The sequence below is a fragment of the Podarcis gaigeae genome (assembly GCF_964106915.1).
Source record: "Podarcis gaigeae genome assembly, chromosome: 2".
NCBI lineage: Eukaryota > Metazoa > Chordata > Lepidosauria > Squamata > Lacertidae > Podarcis > Podarcis gaigeae.
The window spans coordinates 71224021-71245905 of record NC_139679.1 but is presented as its reverse complement, the minus strand read 5'-3'; the positions used below and the strand labels follow the sequence as shown (position 1 = coordinate 71245905).

The following is a 21885-nucleotide window of genomic DNA, read 5'->3' as shown; positions in this document are numbered from 1 at the left end:
GTCATATGATTTAGCTGCCTTACGGAAGCTAGCTCTGAGTGTGTCTGGATGGGCAGCCTCCTGGGAACCTCATGCAAACTGCTTTGAGTTCTATGGAAGAAAGACAGGCTGTAAATGAAATAAATAAATGAAACAGGGCTGCCTAAGTTCATCTTGCCTCACTTGTAGAAGTAAAATTGGTATATTGGAGGTAATACCTGGTTGTTCCTTGCTGACTTGGCTTTTTACTCATTCTCATAGGAATAGTGAACAGCAAACTCCTGAATGATTATCTGCATCGCATCTTTCCCATTGCTGATGGAACTCAGCCTACTGCTGCATATAGGTACTGGACTTCTGATTCACTGAAGAGCAAGCAAAGTTGTATTGTGGTGTTACTTTAATGGTACTGCTTAGGAACACAGCTGAATGCTGACCCTAGATGAGACAAAAGTTTCATTTTACTGCTGAAGTGTTTATGTGGTATAAAGCTGCCTTTCAGACAGTAGAACTTGCATGCCTTAGTTTTGAAGGTATGTATGAGAGGCCAGGGGTGTGGCAATTACTGATCTAAATGATAATTTCTGTAAATCTGGCTAAATGGCACTTACAAATGGCAAATAATGATGAAAGCTGAATGTCTTTAGACATCTGTACACTATTTAAGAGATATTTAATGCTGTAGTTGTAACTTCACTTACTTGGGAGAAAGTCTTATTGAATTCAATTTGACTTGCTTCTGAGTAGACATGGTTAGGATTACACTGTTAGATTATTAAACACTTAAAAATGACTGACACATGTCCACTATTAATTTAAATGAATGTGTCTCAATATGTTATGTTTATATTATGAAAACTAGTTTCAAGTACTTCTCATGTGAAATGATGATGTTAGCTTTCTTTGATTATTTTTTCATTTCTTTTGTGTGATTGTGATTTTAAAAATTGCTTTACACTTGTTCCTTGCCAGTTATGTATAATCCTCTTGAATCAAATAAGAAATCACAAAACAAGGCCTTTAGCAAAGTCCTCTAATTGCATTTTCTTGTACACATTGGAATCCTCGTATTGAGACCTCTCATGTGAATGTTGCTCTGGAAGAACGCCTGTTGTATGTTTGTATTTAAAGATCTGCTGGGGTCAAATTCCGCCCACTATATACTTAGCTTCTGAACTCACAACTGAGTTGTCAGTGCTACTAAAAATAACCTTCATCCCTTTTTCCTTCTGATGAGTAGCAGTTACCAGGAGGAGGAGGAGGAATAGAGTTGTTTCTTGTTGATTTGCCACAGCTTTCCCAGTGTACTGTTGGAATGCTCCAATTCATCATTCTACCTTTTTTGGGGGTGGGGGGGGGTGTCAAAACTTTTAGCATTAAGTTCCTTTGGTTTATTCTTTAAAAGCTGAAAAGGAGCTTAGATTAATTCATAGCTCCTGTTGGATTTAGGGGTTCTGCTGCATAAGCCTCAACGCATGGTGATCCACCAACCTAATGCAAACCACCAGCCACGAGTGGCAGCCAACAGCAGCTCTCTTTTTTTTGTCTGCCTGGAACTGTAAAAACATAGCAGTGTTAAGAAGCTGAAAGGACACAGGCCCTGGCTGGTGGGTTTTATTCATCTTAGTCACAAATTGTGCATGTCTGCTTCACTACAGCAGTCCAATAGGAAGCCATAAAGAATCTTGGCAGTTGGGATTTGAATACTCTATAGTGTTGTGTTCAAAATTCACACTAGAAGGAAAGAGTTGCAAAATAATTAATTTGTTCATGTTGATGAACACCAGAGTGTGTCTCTGAGAATCCATGACGTCATTTTCTCTATAGAAGCTATTTTTATTTGTCTAATATTTTAGTTTCTGGTCCTTTCAAGTAGTTGTGTCCCTGGGCTATTTTATCTATTAAACATACCATGTAGCTTTATTAAATAAATAGTTTATGGAGGATCGTGCTGAAGTAGTGAAGAAACTCTGGTTAACAATTCATGTGAGTCTCTCCATGGGGAATTATATAAAAACTGTTGAAGGATACTTCACTTTATTCCTAGAAAGCACCTCTCCTTTCAAAACCTACAAGAACACGTAGAACGATTGCTGGCAGAAGATGCTGTCTCAGAAGATGGTCAAGGTAAATAGATACAATGTCTGCCATAAGTGTCAGTTCCAAGGGGCCGAGCGACTTTGTGCCCCCATTGTTTGTTTTTTGAGGGGGCCGGGCCCCCAATGTTCAGCAGGAGGAGGAGGGTGAACATAGAGCCAGGTGCAGTGCAGCTTCAGTGGCCTGTGGTGGCTCCTCCTCCTCCTGCCGTATGGGGAAGGGACTGGAGAAGCAGCCTATACTGGAGCCAAGCATGGCATAGCTCAGTGGTCATTGGTTGCTGCTGCTGCTGCTGCCACTAGCTGGGAGCGGCTTCCCCCATCTTTACCTTGCATGGCAGAGGGAAGGGCAGGACAGAGGCTGTGCTGCCACCATGTTTGGCTCCATTCCCTGGCTCCTTGTGACCTTGCATGTGTGATGTCATGACATTGCACCGGGGCTGATGCCTCTGGTGTCTGCTCATTTTGCAATTGCCTTAAGAGAAAGCAGAATAGCATATTATGGGGACTTTCCACCTAAACCTAGTTCCCTTCTTGGTGGTCTTTTTTTCTTAAAAAATGTATTTTTATTAAGTTTTATCAGATAAACATAATACCTATTTTGGGAAAAGAAATGGCCAACTACACAGAAGGTTTGCAGTATATCAGCCTGTTTGATGTTCAGAGCAGTATTCATTGAAACAGTTTGATTCATCCAAGCACAGTTCTCCATAGAGTCCCGATAACACATATTCAGTATTTTTTCTATTTAATGTGTGTCATTGTCAAAAGACACATGTCACCTACCCTCCACACATGGGATTCTATGGAGAACTGTGCTTGGATGTATGAAATGTCTCTATCTTTGGGGAACTTCCTCTGTGTTCATGAGAAGAAAAATAGCCATATAATATCCTAATTGATGCTTGTGCCTCTTTCTTTTGCCATAAAACTGAACACAGAGTTGCCTCATCTCAATTACTCTACCTCTTATGTTGTTGCTTCTCATTGTCATTCCTTCAACTTTCATTTCAGATCAGGGGGTAGAGGGCAGGCTTGGCCCTTCAACTGTGGTGTTGGATCACACCAGTGGTTTTGAAGGGCTCCTGTTGGTGGATGATGACCTACTTGGGGTGAGTGTGAGGTAAACGCTGTGAATGGGCTAACTTGTCACTGGGGACTCTAGGTCGCTCTTTAAAGTCTGTGCTGGTGTTTTCTCACTTCATTTTTTGGTCTCTGTATGTCCTCACTCTCCTTTTGCTTTTGGGCTTAGGTAACACTGGTTCCCTGCTAATATTGGCTAATAAGCTGAGTGTGCATTTCCTATCTCCTGCCACTCCTCTTTCTGGAGCGAATCCCCTTCCTCACCATTAAACAGCTTGTCAGCAGTTATGTCAACTGTGATGAAGGTTAACTAAGGTTACCATTTAACTATAATCTGAGACTGCAGTTTGAGATTCTAATTTAGGGCAAACATTAATTGCTAATGTTGCTGACAAACCATTTAACTGAGGTTAATGGGAAAATTTTGTCTAGGGAGTGAAGGTGATATGTGGAGAGATTGCATGTTTAAGAAAATATTTCCTATTTATTAATTGTGGTCAACATAGAGCCACTATCACGCCGTCATTGGTTTGAGGTTAATAGAAAATGTGTTTTATGCTAGAGTTGCTGTTAGGGTCTCTCCCTTTTGATAACACTTGTCAGGTCTTCATTATAACCTTTCCCTTTGGTTGCTGTTATAGCATGGTTCTTCTTAAGTTTTGAGTTCAGATGGTTCCTTGGTTCTTGGGAGAGCTGCTGGTGGTTCCCAGATTCAGGAATTAGGTACACAACTTTTTTGGATGGAGTTGCATTCTCCCTTAAGGATCAAATATGTAGTCTAGGGGTATACCTTGATATCCAGGTGGCCACAGTGGTGTGGAGTGCCTTATTTCTGCTCCATCTAGTTCTCTAGCTGTTCTGTGTAGGACACAGTTCTATGAGCACAGTTGTAATGCAGAATGGGTCTGTGGACGTTTTGAAGAGCTATACTGCCTGTGATCATATAGCACCAAATTTGAAGCATTTGCACTGGCTATCTATGTGTCACTGAGCCCAATTCTAGATGTTGACTGATATATAAAGCCCTGAACAGCTAGGAACTCAGCTATCTGAAACAGCACCTGTCCCTGTACTGTTCTGCCTGTGAGTTGAGATGTGCTGGAGACACATTGTTAGTTGTGTGCTATCACCAACTGAACTCTAGTTGCCCAGGACTCAAAATAGGATCTTCTCCCTGGTGGCATCCTGGTGGAGGAACCTTCTCCCCTCTGGAATCAGGTAGGCATCAAATCAGGTTTTTGATGTTGGGTAAATATGTTTCTCTTTTGTCAATCCTATAAGGAACAGCACAAATCTATATGTTTCACACTGCTGTCAGATAAAGTGACTTGTATACTGAATTTAAAATGAGGCATGATACATGTTTTGGGATAGTTTTATATAACTTGATCTGTTAGAAGCAGCCCTTATAGCATGCGGTGAAAGTTGGGATGTACATGTTCTAAACAAATAAATAAAATGTTCTGATAAGCCCACCTATGCTTTTAAGTCTGAAATTTCTTACTTCTCTGTAGTTTGCTTTGCACAACTCACTCTTTTATTATGCCTCTATGTATCTTGCTGCCCACCTGTTAACACTCTCAGCTTAAGTGTTCTGTTTTAAACACTGCCTACATATTCTTTGTTGTCCTCTATTGGTCTTTAAAGGTTTGTTTCTGATAATTGCTGTCTTCCTTCTCCCCCCTCTGCTTCAACCCCCACTAGAGAATTACTTTCTACTTGTCTATGTTCTACTGTTGATATGTTTGTGTACTGGGTTAATAGAGGTTTGCTTTGAATGTTTTTTTCTTGTCAACATGTCTCACTGGGTTCCAGTTCTCAGCTGAGACAGGAAGGACAGAACCAGCTTTGCCCTGAACTTACCAGTGGCTGTTGTTATGCTCTACCTAGCTACCAATACTATGGCTGAGTGCCTGTGGCTGCCTAACAATATAGGAAGTGCCTTTAGTGCTGTTGGCACTGCTGTCAGTTTTTATAGTCATTATGTACTGAAACAGTGTGTTGTCCCATCTGTGATCACTCCTTGATCATTCCTTTTGGCACTCTCTTTCTTGGTCTTGCTGCTTCTGACAAATCTTTGGACACACTCTCCTGCAGCCCATCTGGTTCCTGCAGTTGGCCTGCCCCAGGCTTTTATTCCATGCTGATTCCCTCCACAACTTGACCAAGCAGCACATTGGGCAAGTAATGGGGTCAGCACAGGTTGTGACTTCTTCAAAGCCAGTTTTCTGTTTTTGGCACTGGGTGTTTCGTCTAGGAGAAATGGAATCAGGAAGCCATTATGTGGGCATGCTTGTTGTTAGATCTGTGTTTGGTGTAATTGCAGACCTGATTTTTGTGTGCGCCCAATCCTGGTGTAAAATGAGAGCAACCTATTGTGGAAGTTCTATGATTTGATTAATTGAAAGTGACCTAATACTTTCTTTAACTGATTTACTTACCCCGCCGCCAACACACACACATTTGCGAGATGTAATGAAACCCTTGATAATGGAAAACACACAATCATGGTGTGTGACTGTCTTCCTCCTTTGTTTCCCAATTCAGGTAATTGGACATAGTAACTTTGGCTCTATCAGGGCTACTACCTGTGTGTATAAAGGTAAGGACTAGAAAAAATATGCACTAACCCATGGTACTGGTCCAAGTGGCATAATGTGTGCTGCTAGTGAACAGCAACTTGAGATGAGAATTTATTAACAATGAGATTTAAACAAATTCCTGACTTTAATTTTGGGGCCGCATTCGTTTCGGGTTTTTGCAGAAAATGTCAGACACTGGACATGCCACCCAGACAGCTTTTTGTTGTAGGGTAGTGTGATACTAAACAAATCAATCAGGGGTTTTGGAAAAATGAATTCATCCTTTTGAACTCTTCTGGTTGCCAAACTTTCGGACTATTCTAGTTTTATATGCTAATAGCGTTTAACGGAGAATTTTTCATTTGACACATTTGCTGCTATATTTTCTTTTAGGAAAATGGATCTATGAGGTGCTGATTTCATCCCAAGGCCTTATGCAAATTGGTTGGTGCACTCTCAATTGCCGATTCAATCAAGAGGTAATGCAAGAGCATATTTATTTATTTATTTTCTTACTTATTGTATTTACATTTAGACATCACTCTTTACCTGAAGTTCCAAGGCTGGAAATCCCAGAAATTACCTGTGGCCCCTTGTTAGAATACTATTCCCATCATCCCATGTTAGCTAGGTCTGATGGGAACTGAAATCTTGACAATATCTATATAATCTGGTTCTTTGGAATAGGGAACCTGTAATTCCTTTTCATAACTCGTGTTCTACTTAAGTTGGATATAGTAGTGGACCTAATTACTAGTGTATATACTTACCAGAAATGGGCATGGATGCTTGGTATATTACAAGGTGTGACTGGAAAGTAGGGTGAATCACTGCTGTATGCGATAATAGGAACTGCCGGATTCACAGAGACACATGGGAGACGTTGCTCCGTATCTCAGCTAACATATGCGCACATGTCTCGCCATGGTTGACAGGCCTACGTTGATGCGGTAGCGTTTAGTAGCAGTGCAATGTGATTGAAAATGGAGCAGAGAGTCAATATGAAATTCTGTTTCAAATTGGGTAAATTGGCATCAGAAACCCACAAAATGCCCACAATTGTGTACAGAGATGAAGCTGTAACTCGAAAGACAGTGTATGAGTGGTTTAAGCATTTCCATGAAGGGCGGCAAACTATCGAAGAAGACCCGCAATCTGGCAGACCGTCGACGAGCAAAGTGGCGGCAAATGTTGACAATTCATGAGTTATTGATGTGGGATCGGCGTTTCTCCATCCGAATGATGGCGGAAGAATTGCATATTCCACATGAAATCATTACTGAGGTTACTGAGCTGTCCTACCTTCTATATTCTCCTAATCTGGCCCCACCGGATTTCTTTCTTTTTCCAAAACTGAAATCTGCACTGAAAGGGCACAGATTTTCCAACATTTCACATATCCAAGCTGCTGTGACGAGGGAACTAAAAGCAGTATGAAAAGAGGACTTCTCCAGAAGTTTCCAACAGTTCTACGAATGTTGTCAACAGTGCATTGTATCTGAGGGGGCCTACTTTTAAGGCCTGTATGTTTGAATATTCTCGCTGTCTGGTTTCCGTGACCATTCACCGAACTGTCTGGTCACACCTTGTATGTTACCCATATGACTGTTTCTCTCAGGTCTGTTTCTCCCAGCCTACAAGTTTCTCAGTCCTTTTTGGTATGTCAGTGACAGTGGTTGAAGAAGGCATATTATTGGAATGCAAAATCTTAATTGTGATCTTTGGTAAAGGTTTGCTTTTGGTTTTCATGTTGCATAGGAAGGAGTTGGAGACACTCCAGATTCATATGCTTACGATGGGAATCGAGTGCGCAAATGGAATGTAACCACAACCAACTATGGTAAAGTGAGTGTCTGCCCCTAATTGTTTTTTTGCTGTACTAAGCATGTAGTCTGCGTATCTCTGTGAACCACTTCACTTGTTTCAAGAACTAGGAACACAGAAATCTGTCTTACACTGAATCAGATTATTAGTTTATCTGTTTTGGTAATCTCAACACTGACTGTCTCCAGGTTTTCATAGTCTCCAGTAGAACTGGAGACTCTTATTGGGTGGTGTAGTCAGAATTTATTTGTTATTAAACTTCATGTTTTGTATTTAATTTTATTGTGAAAAACCAATTTCTCTTCCATTGTGCATATTGGCCCACCAGCAGAACGAGTTTGGCCTGTGAGACCATTTTCTCCAATCATGTCCACCTGTCAATCAGTGACATCAGTGCCGGTTATTGCATTGTTGTGGGTACCTGTTTCTAGCAGGTTTAAACCCCTCACACAGCAGCTGATGAGCAATGGTTAAACCCTGCTCAGTTTGGCTGCGTGCATCTGTCCCTCATAGGAACAGGTCACACAGCCAAAGGAAGCATCAGGGGAAAATTAGATTTGCTTGCCTTTGAGGTGGTATTCAATGTTTAGTTCTGTTATGCCCTTTAATGTCAGTGGTTCTGCTCTAACTTAAGTTCATGCATTTCATTGAAAGTACTTTGAGTAAGACTTAGTTGAATAGCACCCCCATTTTTTTATCCATAACCGGGAAGAAGACTGTTTTATGCAGACATTGGCTCTAATAGAGATTTCTCTCTCGTGCAGTGATGCCTGTATGATGCCGGCTTCTTTCTTCTCTGCTTCCAGTGGGGGGAGAGAGGAGAAAGCAGCACTTTGGTAGCATTGTGCTTTGAGCTTTCCAAAGTGCCAAGCACAGTGCTGGCACCATGTCTTATGCTGTGAGTCCCCAAGCCTGCAGACTGTTTTGAGACATAGGTTGGACAACCCTCCTGTCAATCATGTGATGTCACATGATACCATATGATTTGGGAGGTGCGTTGTCCCACTCACCTACCTGTCAAAGTTGGCTCATGGGAATCTGGCCTGCGGTACCAAAAAGATCCCATCCGTGATATAGAAAATGGCCATCCTACTGAGTGTGTGCTTGCAAACACATGGCACATCTCATATCCCTTGCCTGCTGTAATATAGAACTAGAATTCTGCATGCCGCAATATGCAACAGAAGGGGGTAAAAAGTTAAAACAATGACTCAGTATGGCAGCCGAACTCTTGACCTGTACAGTTTTTCTTGACTGAATTGGAAGCAATCTCTATATGTTTTAACAGTATCCTAGCAACATTGGTTACATACCCCAAGTCCCATCTAATTATCTTTTCTTTTTTCTGCAGTCTTGGGCAGCAGGAGATATTGTCAGCTGCTTGATAGACCTGGATGAGGGAAGCATTTCTTTCTGCCTGTAAGCACCCTTATAGAACTATGCTAGATGTTGCTAGTCTGCTATATTCTGTCCTCTCAGCTTCTAAGTATATTCATTGAGAGTTTAAACCAAGCTCCACTAAAGGGTAAATAGTTACTTCATTCTCAATAATCCTCTACTAAAATTGCATTCAACAAGGTCCTTTGCCTTACAGCATCTAAATTGTTTCAAAAAGTTGTAGTGCATCACTTCTGAACAGGAGTTTAGATGCTGATAGGGAATGTTTCCTGGTACAATGTTGTTATGGGTGCAAGAAAGATGAATAGAGAAATAAAACTAGATCTACACAAGCAGTAATCAACATGAGTGGTTGTTTTTAACATGACTGTGTGGAGCTGTACAACACAGAAAGCTCTATAGAGCACTTTGAGTCACTGCGTGGAATTCTTAAGCTGAACAGGACCTTGAACAGAGCTCCAGCAATAACAATTCATATTTTTCTAAGTGTCTCTGCAAGAAGTTATTTCCTAAGATCCTCAGGCAAAGCAATGGGAGAATTTTGCACTTGGGATTCAGAATCTGCTTTTATTTTTATTGACTTGTCATAATACAGAAGACAAGCCACTAAGCTGTGACTGTTTCTTCCTTTGTGTAATGTCAGATAAATAAGTCTTTTGTGTATAGAATTCTTGGCAAGGTGTGTTAAAACTTTAGGGATTTGTCTCCTTCCCCTCTTTATTTTCTTTTTCAGGAATGGTGTGTCTCTGGGGACTGCTTTTGATAACATCTCACGAGGCTCTGGCATGGCCTATTTCCCTGCTATCAGCCTGTCATTCAAGGAATCTGTTGCTTTTAACTTTGGTAGCCGGCCTCTCCGATATCCTTTGACAATAGTTTTAACCAAACCGTAGAAATATTTTTCCCGAGCAATGTTGGCATCTGAAAAGTATCATTCTCTTCTCAGGCCACAACTATGCTAAACCTTTCCAGCCATCCACTAGTTCTCAGTAACATAATAATAGTTAGGAGAAGTGCTATATAAATACTATATGCTCGACTCACTTTATCTCATACTTTATGCCCCCATAAGGCAGATTCCTACTATTCTACTATTATTTTTTATCCTTATTACAATCTGAGAGTGGCTTTGTCTAAGGCCAGTTTGTAGTTATGCTAAGATTTGGACAGGGGGCCTCTAGCTCTGTAGCTGAAGCTCTTCTTGCCAGCATGAATAAAAGTTTGAATCTCATTCTTGTCAATATGTCAGAAATGTTATACTTTCAGGAGGCAGTTTGGATCTCTAGCAGCAGATACTACCTTCTTGAATGATCATGAAGGTGATTATTGGTCAGTGTGAATAAGAAAGACGTCCTGAATGAGAAAGCAGCAATCACCCTTGAATTCCTTTACAATACATGCTGTGCTTGGTATAGATTGCTTTGCAAGGGTGGGACAAGACCTGGAGGCATATGAAATACCAATAAATGTGGCAAGCATTCTAGAAGCTTGGTGTGGTGGATGAAAGCAAGGATTGGCAGCAGAGGAAAGCCTGGGGACGTAGGATCATTCCTTGAAGGAGGGGTAGATTGCCTTCTGTGGTTTTTCCCCCTTAATAATTTCATACATATCCAGTGGAGGGATATCGGCCCTTACAGGACAAACCAGCTGCAGATCTTGCAAAAGCACAGAAACTGTTGGGGTACCTGAAAAATGTTATTCATACTGGAATAGATGTTACGGTGAGATAATCTTTTCAATGTTATGTTTATTCAGACTTGCCTTGCCAAAAACTGTTTGCACATTGGATTGATTAGGTATGGGGCATTTAATTTCATTTTTCAAATTTTGTCGAGGGCCTTTATTACGTGCTGTTTAGCCAAAGCTCTTCAACTGACTTACAAAGAATAAAAATACACCAAAAACAAAGCAGTGATAAAATTTGAGCATGATGTAAATCTTATTAGTCTGTGCTGGGCAGATAATAAGGTTCCCCTGGTACTAAAAGAAAAAGGAAGAAGATGGTGCCAGGTGAAACCCCCACGGGGTGCTGCAGGAAGAATGTAGTTGGTCAAGGGAGCTGTGGACTCAAAAAGGTTGAAAACCTCTGGCCTAACCGATGCCAAATCTTGCAATCTTCAAATCCAAGGTGTATCTCAGAATCCCAGTGGCTTCCTCAAGCTTAAGAAACACTCTTGTAGAATTAGGATCTCTTAAAAATGTGTAACCCTGAGTTATGTATTTCAGGAAGGGAAGCTGGTGGAAAAAGAGGCTTCCACGTGGCAACTCCAGGGGGAACCAACTGTTTTAATCACCCTAGCACACATTTTTAACAGTTTTGCTCCCCTTATGGTAAGTTTCCCCCAGTGTTACTTCATGTATTTCAGGATCCTCCACCACTGTTTACAAAGTTACAGATGAGAGTGAACTTCTCCTCCTCACCAGTGAATTCAATTTTTAACAACAAATTCTCTGACTTAATAGAGGGTCACACCATTGGGATGTTTAGATCAGTTATTTACACCAGGAGTGGACAACCAGTGGTCCATGATGCCATCCCATTTCCTGAACCCCATCCTTCTGCAAGTTTTAGGCTTGAAAAAAGTCTCCTGTTGATGGCAATAGGAGACAAAAGTCTAATTGTGGTGTTGGGGGGCATTTTCAGAAGAATCCCCATGCATTGCAACCCCCCCACCAAAAATACACACCCCATCCTGAAATTAAGTTTTAAAGCAGTCTTCCATTGGCACAAATAGGCTCTTTTTAAGCCTAATTGCTGTGGGGGAGAGTGCAGCCAGGGAAAGAGGAGTTAACCATCCTCTCTTAAGCGGCCATCTCCGCAAAGATCACTAGCATCCCTATCTAGCAATTAGGTTTCAAAAAAGCTTTGGTCAGGCCTGATTGCTGGGGGATAAATAGTTTTCTGGTGGGAAAGTATAGACACGTGTATTTATGTAGGGGAGCATATAATAGATAGAGTTGAGCAGCTGCATCCACTTGGACCACACCCATTCTTGCTTTGGCTGTGCTCACTGCTGGTATGTAGCCCACAAAGCATTGGCCAAGATGGAATGTGACCCTCGGGATGAAAAAGGCTCCCCACTGACGGGCAGCATTGCTCAGCCGTTAAAGACAGAAATCTGTGCCATCTCTACCTAGAGACACCAGGGATTGAATGTGGCATCTTTTGCATGCAAAGCATGTGCACTGCCACCGAGCACCAGCATTTCCAACTCCAGTGCTCACATACAGCGAGTGCTGCAGTCTGTCATGTGCATCTGTGCACTTCACTCCTTTTGAGTAGATTAACCAGCAAGCAAAGGATCCCAGCCAGATGGGTGCGGTATAAATAATAAACAACAACTACTACTTCATTTATTATTTATTATTATATTATCATTTTCATTAACATCTTTTGCCAGTTTGCTGCTGCGCAGAGTTCAAGGTTCTTCTGTCGATTCACAAAACACTAAATTGGGCCCAAAATACCTTAAGAACTATCTGATCCCTTACGCTCCACCTTGGCCACTGAGATCCTCTGGTGGGGCACTTATTGTGGTTCCCCACAACCACGAGGTTCAGCCAGCCTTTACTATGAACTGAGCCTCTAGTGTGGAAGGCTGTTCCCTGTGGAACTCCCTGCCATTTGAGCTTCGGCAGACATCATTCCTACCTTCTTTTAGAAGTCTAAAAATGGTGTCATTCAGACAGAGCTTTGCACTGTGAGTTTCTTTTTACCAACCATTATTTATTGATGTTTTTATTGCTCTGACTGTAATTTTGTACGCTGTGTACTACTTACAGATAGGTAGCCGTGTTGGTCTGCCATAGTCAAAACAAAAAAAAATCCTTCCAGTAGCACCTTAAAGACCAACTAAGTTAGTTCTTGGTATGAGCTTTCGTGTGCACGCTGAAGAAGTGTGCATGCACACGAAAGCTCATACCAAGAACTAACTTAGTTGGTCTTTAAGGTGCTACTGGAAGGAATTTTTTTTTTGTTTTGGCTGTGTACTACCTTACTGTATTTTTAAAAAATGGAAACGTAGTTTATAAATAATAAAGAAATAGCAACATTATGAGTGGGGGGGAGTGGCTCTTGGAAACCAATCAGAAGGTGGATCCTGAGTAAAGGGACATTGTTGGGATGTGGGACAACCTGTCCTTGGAGTTCTCAATGTAGTCTAGAGAAACGACTGCTGTGAGCCCCCTCAGAGCTGCAGCAGCACAGAGTATTCACTGTTCTTGACTCTGCTGCAGCATCATGATAAAGTTATTCTGTTAAGTCTTCTGCTTTAATAAATTCTTTTCTGCAGTGCAAAGTGTACTTGGTGGAAGATGTGCTCATGAACTTCCTACTCAGCATCCTGGAAGGCGGAGGGTCTGTGGAAGCGCACCCTCTTATACAGCAGTTGTTGGATCTCATGTGGCTTCTCATGGAGGTGAGCTACTGGAGTGCTTTTACTCTCAAGGAAAGAGACCCTTCTTCCTTTCTCCAGAGGAACTCACTGACCCAGTATCTTCTTTCCTATTGAGTAAGAAAGTGTTTCTTTCCTCCCTCAGGATTATGAAGTACATGAATGCCTCAAGCAGCTGCTGATGTCCCTGCTCAGGGCATACCGCTTCTCTCCCATTGTTCCTGATCTAGGCTTACAGGTGAGTATTATTCTGTTAAACACCGGTCGAAACCCTTAAGAACAAAGTTCATGCAGTGAGAGGGGAGCTGCTTTGGCTGACTGGTTACAGCTTTGAAAATGTTGTAAAGACATTTTAAATATGCTGTTTTAAGAGCTCTTCCTCATGTATCACTGCAGCTTATATTGATTTCCCTTTTTTCTTCTTCTCCATCCAGATTCACTACCTCCGTCTCACTATTGCTATCCTGAAGCATGAGAAATCCAGGAAGTACTTGCTTCACAATGTCCTGTATCCTTTTTTTATTTTAAAAAAAAAAACCCACAATATTTTTCACATACATCCAAATCTCCTGATGGTACAAACTTGCTTAGACAGACAAAAAGATTCATGTGTAGGCCCTACAGAAACATCACCCTGTAACAGGACGTGGTTTCCTTTTTTCCTGTGACTGCACACACCTGCAGCTAAATTTAAGAGGCCCTAGTCGCTTCTATATCTTAGTGTTGCTATTTCCTTACTACCAGATGCAGCTCAGGTGGGCCTCTGCACAAATTGGAGAGGAAGGGTTTGACCAAGGCAAAATGGCTGCATCTTCACTGTGAGGTCCTTGAGATCACACTTTACTGTATCACCCGTTCTTTGCATACATTCAGATTCAGTTTCTTTCACTTTCAGGGAAAAATATAACTGTGATAACATGGCCTGTATTCTGTGCCATGAGACCAGAGAGAGGCAGCCAGACTAGCCAAAATAACCCCTGCTTCTTGTTAACTTCACTACTGCCACCACCTTTTTTTGCCTACTCTGTATTGCCTGCTCTGACTAGCAGTGGCTGTCAGGCAGAGAGGGTCTGCCTGATATTTTAACTAGCAATGCCAGGATTGAACCCGAGTCCTTCTGCAGGCAAGTGCATGTTGTGCCATGGAGCTGGGGTCTCTCCCTTAATATTCAAATCTGATCCCAGTGTTCCCCAAAAGTAGACTGGCTGCATTCATGGAACAGCCAGCATGCCCAGAGGATTATTTTTCACTTATTCTCTCTTCCAACACTATACACCTACCTGGCCTACCCTGCTAGATAAATGCTCTGTTCATTGACAATAGTTAAATAACATCTATGTATGAGCTGATCATTATTCCTTTGCTTCCCTTCCCCATGTGCCTTTTGTAATTATCCCAATTATTTGGAAGGGTGTGGCTTCTGTCTCAGTAGCATCACTCAAGACCGACCATAATAGCGCAAATTCTATAACAGCTTTGAGAACATACACAAGGTGGTCTCAGCAGCAGATTGCTAACATGGGGGAAGTGGGGTGGATAGCTGCTTCAATGTCCCCATGCATTGGAAGCTGATGAAAATAAGCAGAAAGTTGCAGAAGTTCCTTTCACAGTTTTCCACCTCTTCTTTCATTCCCCCCAAATACCCTCCTTGCTGCACGATATAGTCATTACAGCTTTCAAGTACCCTATGGAGTTGACTTGCTTTCAGGAAATCTAATTTTTTTCACATGGTCCTGTGTGTGGAGTTATTCTTAACTTATTGCAGGGATGCTGCTTGTGACATAGATCCCACAGGTGCATCTATATGAACTACCACACAACTCCCTTAACTCTCTGCAGATTTGATGTGCTCCGCTCAGTTGTGTTTTTTTACATCAAGAGTCCTTTGCGTGTGGAGGAGGCTGGTTTACAGGAGCTCATTCCCACCACTTGGTGGCCAAACCGCTTCAACAAAGAGGTGAGGAATATGGCACCCACTGCTGGTAGATTTAAGGGCTGTCCTAGCTTAACTGCAGAGATGTTGCCTTTTATCTAGGTGTTTTCTGCACATAATAGGTTATGCAAATAACCATTTGTTTAGTACCTTTATACAGCTGCATTCTCTTACTAGCTGTGTTTGCATTCATGAGCATTTACAGCCCTTCCTGTCCTTCCTTTTTGGCTTCTGCTAACAACTCTGTTAACCTCGTATCTTTTAAACACAGGGCAAAGAAAGTAAAGAGATAAAAGATGAGACTGCTGAGGAGAGACTGAGGAGGCGAGCGTATGAAAGAGGATGCCAGCGGCTCAAGAAACGCATTGAAGGTCTGAGGATGGGATAGTGGCGTTCAAAATCTCATGGGCAATTTAGAATATGGCATGAAGCCATATTGATCAGTGCTAGAGCACAGCTTTCACAGAGTATGGAGAAATAATTGCCAGCCACGATTAATTAATTTATTGCATTTGTATACTGCCTTTTGTGCCAAGACACCCACATTTGAAATATTTGAATAAACTAATATAAATATTATAAAATATTACTATAAATAAATGCTATAAAATATTAGCTGGGCAGTGCTGTGTTACAGGTGCCATTGGCACCCCTGCTTGCAAATGCAATACTAGTAACTTCATTTAGAAACAGCACTAAGTTTTCCACTGATAATGTTTTTACCTCCTGTCGTTCCAAAGACTGTCCAGAGCCACTTGGGGAGTGTAGCTCAACAAACTGATGTGTATAATAATTTGGGGAGGTCAGTTTCTTCTTGGGAGTTTCTATGCAGGTCTTGAATATGGCCACTGTCAGTTTCTCTGTAGCAATGTGGTGGTGGCTGCTACCCGACGCAGTGTATATCATTACTGTTCTGTTTATTCTAGTGGTGGAAGAACTCCAAGTGCAGATACTGAAGTTGCTGTTGAACAATAAAGACCATGGTGGGGTAAGGATGATTGCATATATTATCTGCAGAGTATTTCAGTCACACTGGAGAGCAGCTTGCCTTTTGAGGTTCTCATGTATCCTCAAAGGGCTTTGCCTGCATCTCCCCATAGAACAAGATTTAGTCACATGAAAACTGAGGCCCCATATATCTGGAAGACTGTCTCCTTCTGTACAAACCTCTTTTGTTTGTTAAGATTGGCACTTGGAAGTTCAGGAGATGGAAACCTGGGAGACGGCATTCTCTGTGGCAGCCCCTGAGCTGTGAATTTCTTCCCTGCAGAGATGTGTCTGACACTCTTTATTATATAGCTTTCATCATATGTTGAAGACTCAGCCCTTTACCCTGGCATCTAGCACCTAAATTATATATTCTGTTGTACCCACTGTCTTCTTCTGATTGTAAATTGTCTTGCCTTTTACATTGTTATAATGCAATATAAATCAGTCCTGGTACTTTCTGGTGATGGGTGGGAAAGAAGTATAATAAATAATCATTGTAATAGTAAGAAATGAATACCACATTCATTTCTGATAGCATGATATTAAATGTAGTGAGGAGGCTCAAACTATTGTACACTAGAAGCTGTTTGCTCAGATTAGGCTATTAGCAGCTTATCTTCTCTGCTGGGTACAATGCTAAACCGGACAGCATTGTTTACTGGATACAGGGCACACAGGCTAATGACTCCTGCCCAGTACCCTGGCATCTCATGAGTCTGTGTGAAATGATAATGCTGAGAATATGAGTGGAATTTCTAAGATCTAATGTGGTTAGGTGGGACACCTAATAAAAGCCTAGATAAATGATTTATGAACATCTCCTTTGCACTGGCGACCAAATGATGGCAGTGTGGAACTGTACATATCCTGAATGGACTTCCTGATTAGGGAACTGGATTTCTGTACAGCAGCCAAAAGAGCTAGTAATGGAGGCGAGCAGGGCATTCATACAAGGTGACTTCTCTGAGGATAGGCAGCCAAAGAACACTGCTATGTAGCTTGACTTAGGATAGGTTTCATGCATGCGTGTGCAGTATATCACACTCTCCTCATCACTAAATGACTCACAACTGATCATGTGAGCTGCCTCCATTGAAGAGGAATTTTCTTTGAAGTAATGACGGGTGACTTATTTATTTAGGATATTTGTAAATCACCAGACTTCCAGAGGAGCTGGGGGTTGTATACAACAAGAAGCACAAAGCAACACACATCAGCCACCCAAAAAATCCGACAAAGCATCTAGAATATAAAGAATTTAATAACAAAATCAGTTTGAAACCCATACTGTTACTGCTTCAGCCTCTCAGTTTTAAACAGTAAATACTTGGGTAAATAAAAATGTATTCCGTTGATGTTTCAAGACCAGTCATGTGAGGTGGTTGCTTTAACTCAAAAACACAAGTGCAACAGTGCTCCAGTTGATGTCACCCCAAAGCAGGCTGCATTATGAAGTGTGCATCCTAATGAAAAGGTTTGTGTGTGGTTCTTGGTCTGTGATGGCCATCACTTGATATTGCAGCTCTTGAGAATTCTTTTTTAATAATTGATTTATATAATGCCTATGTGGCCCAGTAGAACCCAGAGGGCAGCTCATAATGAAACAAGCAGTAATAAGTAATAACAAAACCAGATATGCAATTCAAACTGAACTCCAGTTTATTTTAAAATAGCCGTTTGAAACAAGGCAGCAGCAGACAGCATTTCCCTCAGCTTAGTGCAAGTCTAGCAAGTTATGAGAATACATGTATACACTTGTCTTTAAGGACTTACCTGTAAAGGCAAATTTCACATCAGATGAGCAAGTGATCATAATTCAGGCAAACCCAAGAAATACTGTAATTTTAGGTTGTTCTTTCACCTTGATGGAACTCAACTGACTTTAAACACTGGTTGTTTCAGGGAGGAGCTTCCAGATACATCTTTCTAAATAAGTTCCGCAAGTTTCTTCAGGAAAATGCCAGCAACCGAGGGGTAAGCTGAGAACAGTATCTTCATTCCACTTTGACTTCGGTCACACTTTCTGTTGGAGGGTCTGAAGAAGGACACAATCTTATATCTGTCAGAAGCCGTAGCTGCAGACATGTTTGCAGCTTGGACACTATAGGTGCTTTGTTGAGTGTGTAATGACTTCTTAAATTTCGGGCTGATGGACTCCATGCTACGGTTTGTCCTGTGCAGAAATTGGGAAATTTCCACACAGCAGTGGTTTACCAAGGTGTCAAGTTCATAGTGAATGATTTCTTTATCAAGGCCCCTCAACTCATGCAATACGAACACACGGTCACTCCTTACATTCTATTCAGTTTGGTTTTGTTATCTGACAATGTCAGTTCTCTTCACTCTGACAGACAATGCTCTTCAGATCTGCAAAGCTAGGCTTCAGTTCTGACACTACGCCCCCCCCCCCCCATCCCTATACCTCTGTTCCCCATTGACTGGCTTCCTAGGATATTGGTGGCAGAACAATTATGCTAGGAATCTCATCTTTTTTAACAGAATGTAAAGAAATAGCTTAAGATACCTGGAAGGGAAGAGCAGTCAAGTTATAACTTCATAAAAGAAATGGTATCTGTGGGGAATTAACACACACTTTGTATTGATGGCACATTCTTGAACAGAAGTCTTGGTTTCAAAAGTGGGTCTTGAAGCCTAAATGCAAATCATGGTGAAATCACAGAAGCTGAAGGAAAGTGGGATAATGCAGCTGTCAGAGTTTTCAATAGTTAGAGGACAGGGCTTTGTCACCCTATATAACTTGATTCCCCTGTCCATTACTAGAATGAATTATTATTTCTATGCAATTAATTAAAACTTTGCATAACTTACTGAAGGTTCCTGAATTCAATTTTTCTTAGTATGTCATTTTGAGTCTTGCTTAGCAGAGCACACTCAGCCATGGCTTAAAGGTCTCTCAGTAAATCTTCTAAGTGAAGGTGTCACCTTTCTGATATGGACTTTTAGTTCTTTCCTGACTGGGAATGTTCTGTTGTTTCAATGCCAATCTTTTCTGGCAGTGAGGGAAATGTGCTTACTGGCGCTTGCTAACATGCCTTGGGGCCACCAGGTTGCCTCATCATCTCTTTTCTTAATGTACTGTGCTACTATGCTTTGAAGGGAAGATACGTGCTTGCTCTTTCTTGTTGGGAAACAGGTGAGAATCAGTGATGGATATTGACTCTGTCAGTTACTGGAAATGTTCTGTGCTGCCTGGGGAATGCTGTAGGCAAGGGTGTGCATCACACACATCTGAGGGGATGGAGAAGCTCAATTCAGCATGGCTCCTCAACTGTTCTGTTAACAGTAGAGCCTTGTTGTTTTTTGTCCTTAGAATCTGACTGTGCTGTGTCCTCCAGAGTACATGGTGTGCTTCTTGCATCGACTCATCTCGGCCTTGAAACATTACTGGGATGAGTACAACATGAAGAACCCTTTAGCAATGAGCAGTGAAGGTAATTTCCAAAGATGCACAAATGGGAATATTGGTCTTTGTATGTGATTGCATTTTGAAGAAGGCTGTATCATCCAGGAATTTCTGGAGTTGTGTGTAACCAAATTCTATCTCTTCACCCAAAAATGCAAAATTCAAGACAACGTTTCTTACATTTTGCATCCCACAGTGAAACAATGCTCATCCAAAAGTGAACCTAGTCCTCACTGTTGTGCAGACATGTAGCAGAGAAGAAAGTCATCTTCATTAGTATGCTAGCCTTGCCATAGCCCCTCAAAGGGGCTATGTATGAATGCATTTTAGCTTTCTTTGTTCAGTACCAATTTTCAGTGCTCTGTTGACTTCTCTTCCCCCTTATACCAGAGGAAGAGTTGGCTAGGGCAGGTGGATGTCTTGTAACTGCCGCCCTGATTATTTGCACTCATTGAAGATTAGCTTTCTTTGGCCTTCTCCGTAAATGCATATAAAACATCTTTCCCCACAGATGCATATGTCCCCCCTCAGCTCTTCTATAATGGGAAGGTGGATTACTTTGACCTCCAGCGACTTGGGGGACTCTTGTCTCATCTCAAGAAGACCCTCAAAGGCAAGTGCTTGTTTTGTTGTGTTCCATTAATTCACGTGGAAGAATATGATGTGGAAGATCTGCTGCAGGAGCAAATTATTGAGGGAAGTAAAAGATGGGGCAGGAGTGTCACAGAATTAGCTTCATTGCTTTGTGGAGCTACGTATCTGTGTGTGAAAGCTTTGGTTCTGCCTGGTACTTGGACTCAGAAGCCTGCTGGTTTCTAGGTCCCCTAAGTGATCCCGGCAAGGTGAGAAAGGTCCTTTTCTATTTTCACTTCGTTAAATACTAGGGATACTGGGAAACTCAGAATGTCATTTATTTGCTCAAACAGGCAGATGCTAACTTGGCATCTTCTTCAAAGGCTTAGTTGTCTTCACTTGTGACCTTCCTTTAAAACTATGTATTTTAACTTGATTATCAAATAGCAGCCATGACATAAGTGTGGTAATTTTTTTGACTTGTTAATTTACATGCAAATCTATTCTAAGTAATTTAAATAGCTCAGTCCTCTTCAAGGATATGTGTATGGCCTCTGAAGCTAAAAACAAGAACTGCTCTCCTGGGACTTGAAGATAAAGTGGCAGCTGATGCCTCTTGGCCTGTGAGATTCCAATTAGGACTTGCTTTTTCCTCTTTCAGGTGCTCTTCAGATCAGTAGAGCCAGGCTTTAGGGCACTGGAGCTGCTTGGCCATCTGCTTGGTAGAGATAAGAGAATATGAAATACAAGCTCCAAATTACATTTTGAAGATTGTGTGTGACCCTTTTATGAATCTTGTTTTTCTTCACCCTGGGGGAGACCCAAGATTTCTCTACTCAATTTTTTGGCTCTTATTGGACAGACTTGTCCATTGCACCTAGGGTCTGGATGCTCCTTTCTCTGCCTTGGGAGCAGCCTCCAAGGCAAAACGTACACAAAAGGAAATAACTATTAGAATCAGTAACACAATCTGGAAAAAGTACAGTTTGCATACGGGAGCATTTTATTTTAGTCATTAAAAAAAATACTACCCTTCAGTTGTCTGTTTATAGGTAAAACAATAAAGCATAACAATACGGTGTGTGTGTGTGTGTGTGTGTGTGTGTGTGTGTAGGTGTCAGAAAGCATATTTGTTATTTGGTACTGCTCATATTGATCTAGAGCAGACTTCATCATAAAGTTAGCAGAGTAAAAACTTAAACACATTGCAGGATTCCCCAAAAAATAGACCAGAGGCAATTAATTCTTCATCCAGCAGAGCTTTACTACTGAAGGTAAATGAGCATAATAGTCACAAATCCCTATATCTTCAAGGTTGGCACAATCCATTAGAAATCCAGTTGCAGCAGACTAAACTTAAACTTACAATAACTTACAATAAGACTGAAACCTTAGCACTAAGCATGTTATATACAAACCACCACATCAGAAGAAAAGAGAAACTCAGGCTCCTCCTGGCCTGTTCTTCTAGTCAGCATGACAGAAAAAGATAACAGAACCAGTTTGAAACGGCTGCTCAGCTTCTCTGAAGGAATAATCAAAACATCAGGAATCTTCTGCTTGTTTCTAGACAGAATAGTATCTTGCTTGTCAGCAACAAACTTCCAGC

At 41.4% G+C, this 21885-nt stretch overlaps 1 protein-coding gene across 4 annotated transcripts in view; it reads left to right on the top strand.

Moving 5' to 3' along the window:
* Positions 1-21885, top strand: part of RNF123 (ring finger protein 123) — an 87495-nt gene that overhangs the window by 7017 nt on the left and 58593 nt on the right. For 3 of the 4 annotated variants that reach the window (XM_083726166.1, XM_083726167.1, XM_083726168.1), the window contains exons 3-21: positions 241-325; positions 2027-2106; positions 3090-3187; positions 5706-5760; positions 6134-6219; positions 7499-7585; positions 8916-8983; positions 9696-9821; positions 10569-10683; positions 11189-11293; positions 13255-13380; positions 13502-13594; positions 13791-13864; positions 15196-15313; positions 15561-15660; positions 16216-16277; positions 18182-18253; positions 19611-19731; positions 20215-20316. In XM_083726166.1, coding sequence (XP_083582292.1) covers positions 241-325; positions 2027-2106; positions 3090-3187; positions 5706-5760; positions 6134-6219; positions 7499-7585; positions 8916-8983; positions 9696-9821; positions 10569-10683; positions 11189-11293; positions 13255-13380; positions 13502-13594; positions 13791-13864; positions 15196-15313; positions 15561-15660; positions 16216-16277; positions 18182-18253; positions 19611-19731; positions 20215-20316 — 1773 coding nt within the window. Of the gene's footprint in view, positions 1-240; positions 326-2026; positions 2107-3089; positions 3188-5705; positions 5761-6133; positions 6220-7498; positions 7586-8915; positions 8984-9695; positions 9828-10568; positions 10684-11188; positions 11294-13254; positions 13381-13501; positions 13595-13790; positions 13865-15195; positions 15314-15560; positions 15661-16215; positions 16278-18181; positions 18254-19610; positions 19732-20214; positions 20317-21885 lie in introns of all 4 variants that reach the window. The other variant, XM_083726169.1, reaches the window with a different exon arrangement.